General features: G+C 38.1%; 3 protein-coding genes across 3 annotated transcripts; 2 read left to right on the top strand and 1 right to left on the bottom strand.

Annotated features, from left to right (window-relative positions):
• Positions 1-1,644: 1,644 nt before the first annotated feature.
• On the top strand, positions 1,645-4,190 carry LOC129953942 (uncharacterized). The gene is made up of 2 exons (XM_056067502.1): positions 1,645-1,942; positions 2,146-4,190. Exons 1-2 carry the CDS (start codon positions 1,645-1,647, stop codon positions 4,188-4,190), a joined length of 2,343 nt encoding a protein of 780 aa, XP_055923477.1.
• A 164-nt stretch (positions 4,191-4,354) lies between these two features.
• Positions 4,355-7,164, top strand: LOC129953937 (uncharacterized). Its single transcript, XM_056067493.1, has 2 exons — positions 4,355-6,853; positions 7,159-7,164. Exons 1-2 carry the CDS (start codon positions 4,355-4,357, stop codon positions 7,162-7,164), a joined length of 2,505 nt encoding a protein of 834 aa, XP_055923468.1.
• Positions 7,165-10,419: 3,255 nt separating this feature from the next.
• Positions 10,420-11,201, bottom strand: LOC129940616 (E3 ubiquitin-protein ligase RNF181 homolog). The gene is made up of 2 exons (XM_056049006.1): positions 10,887-11,201; positions 10,420-10,800 (listed from the first exon to the last, which is right to left on the bottom strand). Exons 1-2 carry the CDS (start codon positions 11,187-11,189, stop codon positions 10,666-10,668), a joined length of 438 nt encoding a protein of 145 aa, XP_055904981.1. The 5' UTR covers positions 11,190-11,201; the 3' UTR covers positions 10,420-10,665.
• Positions 11,202-11,838: the final 637 nt, after the last annotated feature.

The raw sequence follows: 11,838 nt of genomic DNA, 5'->3' as shown, positions 1-11,838 counted from the left end.
CCAACGTTTTCGCATACCGACCGTAGAGAATCTTTAGTTACAAATCTTGGACAGTTTGGTGGTGCAATAAAAACAATTTACCTCATTATTTCGAAGTGCGGCTCATTACGTAGTTGGTTTTTAAACCTCGGATGATTTTGATAACAATATGTGGACGATTACAGTGATAAAGTGCCTAAAACGACTTACAAACGAAACTAAGTAAACAGAATTGTATTGAAGTTGCCATTGCCACACTAACCTGTAAGTTTCTTTGAAACAGAATTTGAAATCGTGTTTTTGAATTTACATTTAAACTTGGTTTTAACTCGCTGGGGTACTTGGTTAAAGCCAGCAGCATATTACGCGGACTGTTTTGCTTGGATCAAAAAAATCGTCACAGCTCTCGAATATGATGCAACACAGCATTTGAAGAAATTTACTGCCGTTTTCAAAGGAAACACAGGGCTAAGGACGATTTAGCGGATAAATTCTGTAATACATAAACCACGATGTGGTTTTCAAAATTCCAGGAAACATTGAAGTGAATAATGTTGAAAGTTTTAGATGGGCTCCACTCGTTTTCTTTTTTTTTTTTTTAATTTTTGTTAAATTATTCAAAAGTTTTAGTTAAATTTCAATTTCTTGTGCGTATGAATAAATAAAACTTTTGTTTAGAAAATTGTTGAACAATAGACCCGTGCACTAAAGAATTTCTACTTATTATGCACTTGGGAACTGTGTGCCCAAGTGTAATAATAATAAATTGTGTAATTGAAATGTGTATGATTAAGTTGGACTGTGTGTTCTTCGCCGTTTTGTTGATTGTCCCGCAGAGGTTGAAGGTAGAAAAGTGCCACCATCTTCATCTTCATCACCATGACCATCTTTAGCCACATAGCTACTCTAACATAGTGCTTTGTGCATGTAGCTGTATAGCATAAATCGCAAACTGCTGTAGTCTTGTTTTCTTTTTTTTACAACTTTACAAACTTCGCAGCGTTGTTTTAGAGGATTTAGTCTGGATGTGGGTAACATAGTTACTGTTTGAATCTCGTAACCTATGAGTTTCATGGCTGTCTTCACTTTTGTTTGAAGCGTTGTTTTGACGATACGATTTTGTAAATGCTTGTTCGCAAGCTCTAAGGGTAGTTCTTTCAAAAACCTTTTTCTCTTATCGGACCTTTTCTTGCTTAAATACCATGTGCGTTGAGAAATGTCAAACAACCTGTAAGCAGGAACACCAGAACATTCCAACAGATCACAGAATACCGTTACCGGCTAACGGTTAGTTTTTCGCTTACAGGTGAATACGGTCACTGTTGAAAATTAACTGGCGAAATCTTTATTTTCTATGTACACATATCATTTACAAAACTCCCTCTTTTTTTAATAGTTGAAATATATATAAACTCCAGTCTAATACATGCACAATGTCCTACTATTTAAGCTCATACTCATGTCATTTAAAAACACAGTTGTAACAATCCATTCTTATGATTTACTTTGTCTAAATTTCTAATTAAAGTCTTGAATTTCACTCGATAGTGTTTTATTTTGCTTGGACATTTTTTACATTTGGTGCCGAAACCCGGGACGCTTTATCGGTGAAAAACCAGCATTAAAAATTTAGACTGTATTTCGTATCGCGACTCAAAAGATAACATGGAGCTATCAACACGTGCTGCTTATAGGGGTCAAGTGACCAGACTCGTGAACTCAGCACTCGAATTTCTTAAAGATGATAGCTCACGTGTCAACGAGGAAAACGAGCCGAATTTCAGTGAAATTGAGGAGGAACTCGTTTCCCATCTTCAAAGATTGACGTCCGCTCATGATAACCTTAATGCAATTAACGAGGAAATAAAGCAGAAAAGTATTCTCAAAGAAGATGAATTGCAAAAATGTGTCGACTATCAGGACCAGGCCATAAATGCACTTGCAAGAATAAATGCGAGATTAGGTAGGCTGCATAATAAAATAAACGCGGGTTGCAATAGCGGAGTAGATACGAGTATTTCCATAAATGCGCCTCCAAGAAACACTGGGTGTAAGCTCCCAAAACTTCCCCTCAAGCGCTTTGATGGAAATTTTAATGATTGGCTGCCTCTTTTTGGGAGCAATTTCGCAGTGCAGTTCACGAAAATACAAATTTATCTGCTCCAGAAAAATTCAACTACCTCGAATCAGTGATAACTGGTGACGCAAAAAAATCTATTTCTGGCTTTACGCCATCTGAAAAGTGCTACGAAGCGGCTGTTGGTCTGCTCCAAGAGCGATATGGAAGCACCGAAAAACTCATCGACAATCATATCCAGCAGTTAGTAAGTCTATCTACAGTTCGGGACCGTAACGATACCTCTGGGTTACGAAATCTTTATGGGACTGTTGTAAGTTGTACACGCTCGCTTACAGCATTACAGGTGCCAACAAGTAATTATTACGTCATGCTCAGGTCCATATTGCTTCGATGCTTGCCAACTGCCCTTCGCATTGAATACCACAGACAAGAGGAAAGTGCTGTAAAGGAAGAAGAATCTAATGATACTTCATCGAACAACGGATCTGCTCTATCGCATATTGGTGGAGGCGAAGTAAAAGACATTTTGCGATTTTTAAAAAGAGAATTAGAATCGCTAGAAAAAAGTGGTGTTACACATACCAATTCAAAGGTTAGAACCGTTGCACAATCGACAGCCTCTAGTTTGGTGACCGTCAATGAAGTCGAAGTTGCATGCATTTTTTGCAAGATGAACAACTACAAAACAAAAGACTGTGACAGCAATATATCGATCGCAAACAAGAGGCAAATTTTGCGGAGTGGCGGCAGGTGTTTTCGTTGTGCTAAAGCTGGGCATTCTTCGAAGAAATGCAGAAGCGGTAAATTTCTATCGTGTAACAAGTGCAAAGGTAGGCATATGTCATCAATGTGTGATCCTATATATAAGAAAACAATGCAAGAGAGTGATGACAAAAGTAAAACCAGTGCGATGAATGTGTGTTCACATAACACGACCGAGAGTGTTCTCTTGAAAACTGTAAGATGTGCCGTTGCTTCAACAAAAACAAAAATTTTAATTCGCGCTATTATAGATGGTGGCAGCCAACACACTTATGTTCGCGAAAGTGTTGCAAAGAAATTAAAATTAAAAGTAATCGGTACAGTCGACTTATCAGTTATACCGTTCGGTTGTAAAGAAGCAAAGCCGATGAAAACATTTAATAAAGTTAAAATTAATCTAAAAAGCTTATTCAGCCACGAAGTGCTTGTCACCTTAGAGGCAATTGTAGTGCCTGAAATCTGCGTTGACGTGCTGATGGTTCCAGAAGCCAAGTGTCCACTTTTTGAAGGCATTCAGTTGTCTGATGTTCGGCCCAACAACATGGAGTTTGAAGAGGGGCTTAGTCTACTAATTGGATCTGACTATTATTGGTCTATTGTCACAGGAAAGCAACGCCAACTGACCAAGCGACTGAGAGCTGTTGAGACTGTTTTTGGCTGGACATTGCAGGGTGTTCACAGTGCCGTAAGTGATGAACTTGATTCCTCTTATAAAAATTCTTGTTTCTCTTCCAGATGTCTCATTAATTTGACATTAGCAAAATCAGAAGAACTCACACAATTCTGGTCATTAGAGGCAATTGGAATACGAAATAACGAAGATGAAAACATGTACTTTAACGAAAACCTAATCGACAAATGCATCACGAGACAAGGTTCGCGTTACGTTGCAAAGTTGCCATGGAAAGCTTACGACTCGATTCTGCAAGACAACAAGGGGCAGGCTTTGCAGCGTTTGAACTCTCTTATACGTCGTCTGTCCAGGGATCCAGCAAAGTTGTTAAACTACGACGAAGCCATCCGAAAATTAATTTGCGATGGCGTTGCTCAGCCAGTTATATCATCATGTCAAAAAGAGTGTTACAAGTCACGAGTTTTCTACCTTCCGCATCAGCCTGTTTATAAAGAGGCAGGAACGACCAAGCTTCGCGTGGTGTTTGATGCTTCGGCACACATCGATGGAACAGGTTCCCTCAACGATCATCTTTGGACAGGAGCTAACTTGCTGCCAGATGTTATGAAAATTCTTTTAAACTTCCGCTTAGGCCTCCATGGCATTGTCGCTGACATCAAGAAGGTATTTCTCCAGATTGTCTTAAGCGAGGAGGATCGTGATAGCCATCGCTTCATATGGTTGGAAGCAAATTAACGTCTGCTGGTGATAGGCCAAAGTTTGCAGAGTATCGAATGACTAGAGTGACGTTTGGTGTGAATTGTAGCCCGTTTTTGTTGTGCGCGACGATCAACTACCATCTCAAGCTTGAAGCAAAGGACTTTCCTGAAACCTGTGCAATACTTTTGGAAAGTATATATATGGACGACCTCGTCATAAGTACAGATTCTGAAAAAGAAGGAAGCAGTATGTGTTCCGAAGCTGTGGACATATTAAAAAGAGCTTCATTGAATCTACACAAATGGAACTCAAGCAGTCAAGTGATTCGATATGTGATGAATGTCAGCAATGCTCCATCTGTGCAAAAGGTGTTGGGTGTCTCTTGGTACACATACAGTGATGAACTCTCTATTCCGATGGAATCTGTGCTGAGTATCCTTAGTTTGGATTCAACAAAGGGAACCAAACGCAATGTGCTACAAGCTATTGCGAGGATATTCGATCCAATAGGTATTCTTGGTCCAACAATTGTTAAATTAAAGATTCTTTTCCAGAAACTGTGGAAACAAAAGCTTCTGTGGGATGAAGTTCTGTCCGGAGCCCTACTTACTGAATGGAACGATTGCGTGAAGGCAGTTCTTGAACTTAAAGGAATGACCTTTCCGAGAGCAGCAATTTCTGTTCCATTAAGTGAAGGAACTTTCCAAATCCACATATTTGCAGATGCCAGTACCAAGGCATATGGTTCAGTGGCATTTTTAAAATGTACTTCCTTCAGCGGAAAAATCACAACCTCGTTTCTGTGTGCCAAAAACCGTGTTGCTCCTTTAAAGATGGATGGTTCTAGTGAGTTGACACTCCCCAAGTTGGAGCTAACAGCCGCCCTTATAGCGGCACGTCTTCATGCGTACCTACAGAGATGTCTTAAGCTTGCTTCCGCCAAATACTTTCTTTGGACGGATTCTAATATCGCCCTGAACTGGAATCAAGGAGATGTACAGCGCTGGCAGCCCTACGTCCAAAACCGGGTTGATGAAATTCGACGGCTTACAACAGTTTCGCAGTGGAATCACTGTAGGGGAAAAGATAATCCAGCTGATCTCCTCACTCGAGGTGTAAGTGGTAAAATTTTGCAAATGTCGGAGTTGTGGGCTAAAGGTCCCATCTGGCTTGAAGACAGCGACAATACACAGCTTGATGACAACGACGATACACAAATCGAAGTTCCTGATGTCACTGCTATCCTGTTGACAGAATCGCTTCCATCGACAGGTTTCACCGAAGATCCACTTCTTTGCTATGACAACTATAGTACCTGGAATCGTCTCATCAGAGTGACGGATTTTGTCCTCCGCTCAATAAGAGCTTTTAAAAGAAGGCAAAAACCCGAAAAGGTGTTGCAGTTTGCTGATGTACCACCTTTATGTGCTACTGAAATCCACCAAGCTGAAAACCATTGGTTGAGGTATGTACAAGGTCAACATTTTTCTAATGAAATAATTCTCTTGCAGAAGAAAAAGGCCTTAACCACGTCTTCAAAGATCTATGAGCTGTCACCATTCTTAGACGACCACGATTTACTGAGGTTAGGAGGGCGTCTGCAAACACTAAACGAACCAATGGATATAAAGCATCCAATTATACTTCCATCGCACTCTCCACTCCTCGATCTTTTAATCGATGACTACCACGAACGGACTATGCATGCAGGAGTCAATACGGTCCTAACGAAACTTCGAAAGCGATTCTGGATAGTAAGAGGACGCCAAATCTCCAAAAAACGAATTAAGAAGTGTCTAGTATGCAGAAAGCTTTGGGGCCAACCAGCATCACAGACTTTTGCCCCGTTGCCAATCGAGAGGATATCCCTATCACGGCCATTCGACAATGTGGGTGTCGATTTTGCAGGCCCACTCTACTGCTATGATGATGATTCAAATCCAACCAAAGTTTACATAGCAATCTTCACATGTTCTGCTGTACGTGCGGTGCACCTTGAAGTGACGAGAGGTTTATCTACAGAAAACTTTTTGATGGCTCTGCGGCGTTTCATCGGCAGACGTGGAATACCTTCGATGATACTTTCGGACAATGCTCGTACCTTCCGAAGAGCTGCACTAGAACTGCGTAGCCCCGACTGTTTTTGGGATGAGGAAGTCATTCAAGGGTTTCTTTCAAGAAGGAAGATACGCTGGCGATTCATAGTGGAACGTGCCCCTTGGTGGGGTGGCTTCTGGGAGAGGCTCATCCGGACTATGAAGAACCTAATGAAAGTCACTATTGGTAAGGCAAAACTTAATTTTGAACAGCTTCGAACAATTGTTACAGAAACTGAAGAAATCGTCAACAACCGACCCCTGACGTATATAAGCACTGACCCATTGGATCTCTCTCCACTAACGCCAGCTGACTTTCTGATTGAATCCCGAGTGTGCAATTCAGAACCACCAGAAAGAGAGCCTAATGCGGACTTACTACGAAGTACCTGGAAGCATCGCATGCGATATACGCAGAAGTTGAGAAAAAGATGGCAATCGGAGTATCTCCAACTTTTACGCTCTTACCACAACTCGCCTAAGAAGGGGTCTGGATACAACCTAAAAGAAGGAGACGTTGTTCTTGTCTTCGACCAAGCATCTCCACGAATCAACTGGAAGATGGCCATCATAGAACAAGCATTCCAAGGAAGAGACTCGAAGGTTAGGTCTTGTCAAATTCGTTTACCTGATGGAAAACAGTTCCGACGTCCAATTCAGTTGCTTTACCCACTTGAAGTTCAACCTTGCCCCCCGAGGATGTTGAAAATTAACTGGCGAAATCTTTATTTTCTATGTACACATATAATTTACAAAACTCTCTATTTTTTTAATAGTTGAAATATATATAAACTCCAGTCTAATACATGCACAATGTCCTACTATTTAAGCTCATACTCATGTCATTTAAAAACACAGTTGTAACAATCCATTCTTATGATTTACTTTGTCTAAATTTCTAATTAAAGTCTTGAATTTCACTCGATAGTGTTTTATTTTGCTTGGACATTTTTTACAGTCACCATTCGGTCCAAAGTATTGACTCCGCCCTTTGTCGAGTTGTAATCTATGATGACTTCTGGTTTTTGTGTTGCTTCATCTATTTTGTTGTAGAAAGCATGAGTACATTTTTTTTTGTGTTTCTTGCATAACTACATAATTGAATACACTGAGAGTAACAAAAAATTGAAGAAAATTTGTCCCTGGTCCTTTTGAAATCCTTATCAGCTGGTGTAAAGATCTTAGGTAGTTGCGGTTTATTGTGCCGACTGTTGTTGTTTTTCTTGTCATCAAGTTTAGGGCTAATGGTACAGAGGTGAAATAATTATCCTTATCCTTTGTTCTGTTATAACCCTTGTCCAGATACTTTTCCGCTAATCGCATCACGAGTTGATAAGATATTCCCTCAGATCGATTTTCATGGGGTTGTTGGCCAACATATATTTTTCCTTGAAGAATCCAAAATATTTGTACTCCATATTTACCAGGCTTGTTGGGCATGTACATTTTGAATGGGCATCTTCCCCTTGTGCCAACGAGTTGTTCATCGATGGTAAGCTCTTTCGAATGTTGATAAAAACTAATGAAGTTACTTTAAAACAAATTCCACACATGCCTAAACGCAGCTAGCTTATCACTTTGGAGTCGAAAAGTTCGGGTTCTTCCGTCATCGAATCGAATGAATCTACTTATTTGCTCAAACCTCTCTAAAGACACAACTGTATGGTAAAAGGCCATATTACTCTCATGGAAAAGATCCTTTGCCTCTACACCATATAAGCTTTTTCAGCTCCAGCGTACAGCAGTATGGCAATGTAGGCAAAGATCTCATCTTCAGTTGTATCATACCACCGACGCATTACCTTCGATTCGTTTGATAATCGATTTTTTTCATACACTCTTTTTGCATTTCTATTTGTTTCCAAGACTATGTTTTCCACAATGGCTGCAGTCAACAATGACTTGAAACAATCAGCTTTGAAAGAAAATGTCTTCAAACATGTACCACCCGCATGAATCAAGCGTTCATTTCGATCTCGATTTGCTCTTCTTTTTTCTATTTCATCTGGCCACCAAATGTCATTGAATTTCATATTTCGGTTCGTATATCGCATTCCTCGATTGGGGTTATCTCTCCTCAACTTCAACCTCCTCATGGCGAGTTCCTTGATGTTCCACTTTAGCTTCTTCCTCCATATTAAACCCAACCTGCTGGACGCGTAAGTCAAGCAAAGCTTCGTTTGGCTCGTAGTTCGGATCATCAGCGTTCGAGAAATCTGCATCATCACTCTTTCTCCTTCATCAACTTCTTCATCCATAACTCGACCTTAATTTTCGTCAAAGGATTACAATTTTTAAATAAGTTTACTTCTTAATAAGTATTTATTATTAAATTGCTCCAATGATACATACTTCATTTATATGTTCCTAAAAATCTTTAAAAATCCTCTTAACTTGAAACAAAGCAAAACATTTTGAGGGAGATTAAAGGGACTCAAGTACCTTTTTTTCCTTATTGCGTGAGATGTTTTCATAAACATAATTTCACGTGTTTAAAAATAATTTGCTACAAAACCAAAATACAGTTTTACCCAAAAAAATATCATTAAAAACTAACAAATCTTAAGTTATCCGGCCGAGATAACGCCCAAAATATATGAAAAGGTTAGCATTTTTGGAAGGAGACTCTTTTCTCCTACAAAAAAAAATTACTATTTCAAATGATAAAGATGTCTTCAACTCGAATCCATCGAATGCCCATCAGTTTATCCTTGATCTCAACTTCAGTCGTACCGAAAAGTGTAGATATAAGTTCTTTTACCCTACTTAGCGAATGTTGAAATCACTGATACTATCTATCTTTCAATATCAATGTTATATGTTTGTTTTGGCGTTGATATACTCAACTGTCAAACCATAGAAAACAACAACCATTAAAACTTCTGATAGGGTTGAAAAAACACACTTCAAACACCACTTAAGCATATAAATTCACCAAGGACATGCACATGATTGCCTGATGATTTGGAGAGTGGTTTGAATCATTTCCATCAATCGTTATCCATCCCACTATATTGAAGGATTTACTAAAGTTTCAGGAATGTCAAATCATATAGAAATAGCCGTTTAAATTAATCTATTAACAATAAATTGTGAAGTACCCGTGGCATGATGGTTAGTGAGTTGGACTGTCATGCCAGAGGTCTTGCGTTCGACCCCTGCCTATGCAATCTAAAGTGTTTTCACGGGTACTGCCTTTTGCGAGGAATTGACAAATTCTCCAAGACTAACTCTTGTCATGAAAAAGTGCTTTCTCAAATAAGCCGTTCGGCTTCTACATCTAAAAATACCTATCTTCGACATTGTATTAATATTTTATATTTATATTTCAAAAACTTGATAATAGAGAATTTTTTAGACATTAGATTCGTTACAAGAACAAAACTTTTTTTCAAACTATTTTACTTTTTTGTGCTGAAAAAGTATTACCATAAATAATTTAGTCTTGTACGACATTTGAAATGTAACAACTTATAAAGATTTTTCGAATTTTATACAAAAAAATAAAAATATTTCAACTAATTTTTAAAGAAAAGGATCATAGGTTTTGGATATTATGATAGAAAATAGGAAAATAAACAACTACTTCAAAAATGTAAGTGTTTATTTTTCGAATTTAAAAAAGTGATATCAACCCATTGGAAAAAGCCATTGAGCATTTTTTGAGACATTTTGACGAGGAACTGCACTTTGCAGTTAAAAGAGAAAATAACGCTAAGATTACTCATTTTTTTCACACTGACTCCTTTGTTTGAATAAATTAATTAACTTTTCTATTTCAATTCCGTAAAAAAATAATTCTTTTACAACTTAACTAATCTAGAAACACTTATGTATATTGTAGTTATTAGTAACATGGTAATATATCAAAATTAAACAATTTGATGTTTAGTCATTACCGTTTTTGTTAGACAAATTATTTAAGTACCGAACTAATTCCTTTTATTTATTTGGATTTATGTGTGAACTGCATTTCAGTCTCAATTTTGTTTACATTATAAAAAGGTAACAAAAAGTAGTTTTGTGTTGGTAGACACCCCTGTTACTTACACTTCGTTTAAAAACTGGGAATGATATGGAAGTAGAACATTCCCATTTCGTGTTGAATTGCAATTATCATTTAGACATACTTTAAGGCTCTAATATGTTTTGGACACACAGTAATTGCATACTTTTTAGATCAATAAAATCATTTATTCAGTTAAATCAAAAAATAATAGAACACTTTAAACCTTGGGAAAACCGAAGCGATTTCTAATTTTTCACCTGATTCACTTTCGTAGATCGCTTAGATATTCCCTTAGCTCAAAATAGTTGTTCCTTTTCCCCTTCTTTTATTTATTTAATTCTTTTAACCCAATTCAGATTTCAGATTCAGACAATAATGTTCTTATCTTTCTTAAAATTCAATCAGCTTAACTAAACATTGAATCCATCAAATCATTTAGTCTCTCACGACGTTCAGGCTCCTTTTGACGGAACTTGCGTAACTCCTCGTAGTCAGGATCATCGGTTTCAAGTTCAAAACGACACATGGGGCAAGAGTTCGCCTGTAAAAAAAAAACAAAAAAGTTCTTAATATTTCTAAAGTCTCCATGAAGCGGTAAGAATTCAAATTACTATATGACATACGAACCTTCTTTAACCAAAGTAGAATGCATTCTTCATGGAATTCATGTTTGCAGGGGAGAACCTTGTACTTTTCCCCCTTTTCGCCAGGTTGCTTACAAACGGCACACTCCATCTCGGGATCATCTTCGGAAAGTTCATGAACTGGCAGATTTGCAATTGCCTTCTTAGAAGCCTCTGGAACCTCGATGTCAATATCGATGCCATTCATAATAGCAAGAACCTGAAGACGCTTGAAATGTTTAGCGAAGTCCTCAGGTCCATTCGGCCCAGTCGGCTCGTGTCCAAGTTCATCAAAGTAATCAGCCATAATTAAATGCACCTGAAAAATATAAATCGTATTAAGAGGTATCATCATTTTCTCATTTCCGTTTTATTGTTTGTTTTACTGAAGCTTAAATTTGTGTATCTTCTAAAGAGTGTAATTATTTCCAATCAAATTGATAGAGAGGCAAAGGTGGAAGTTGGATTGTTTTGTAATTTAAATCAATCGATAAGAGGTGGTGGGTGGGTGGATGTGGATGGACTTATTATAACAACACCAGAGAAATTAGTTTCACGTGCATTTTATTGAATTCCAGACGAAACACTTGTGGAAGAATTACGTATTACAAAAGTGATGGAAGCATCTGATGGACTATACTGACATCTCAGACAATTTAAATAAATACAGTAGGTGGATTTATTATCTGTTTCCTGTTTTGATGGATAGAATAGATCAATGGCGGAATCAGTCGTTTATTCTTTTTTTTTGTGAGGGGGGGGGGGGAGGTTTGGATGTTTACATTTACACCAGGGCGGGTTTCCGAGACAAGATTATTCTAAGGGATTAAAAGTCGAGCGAAAAACCAAAAAATTCTTAAAGTCAATTGAATGAACCTAACATTCTGGAGATTGGATTAAAGTGTCTAATAAGGTTAAAAAAGGGGGCAGCGATAAGTTGGTAGACGAATACGAAT

The sequence above is a fragment of the Eupeodes corollae genome, chromosome 1 (assembly GCF_945859685.1).
Source record: "Eupeodes corollae chromosome 1, idEupCoro1.1, whole genome shotgun sequence".
NCBI lineage: Eukaryota > Metazoa > Arthropoda > Insecta > Diptera > Syrphidae > Eupeodes > Eupeodes corollae.
Note: the sequence above shows the minus strand (reverse complement) of the source record. Positions and strands in the feature narration are given on the sequence as shown.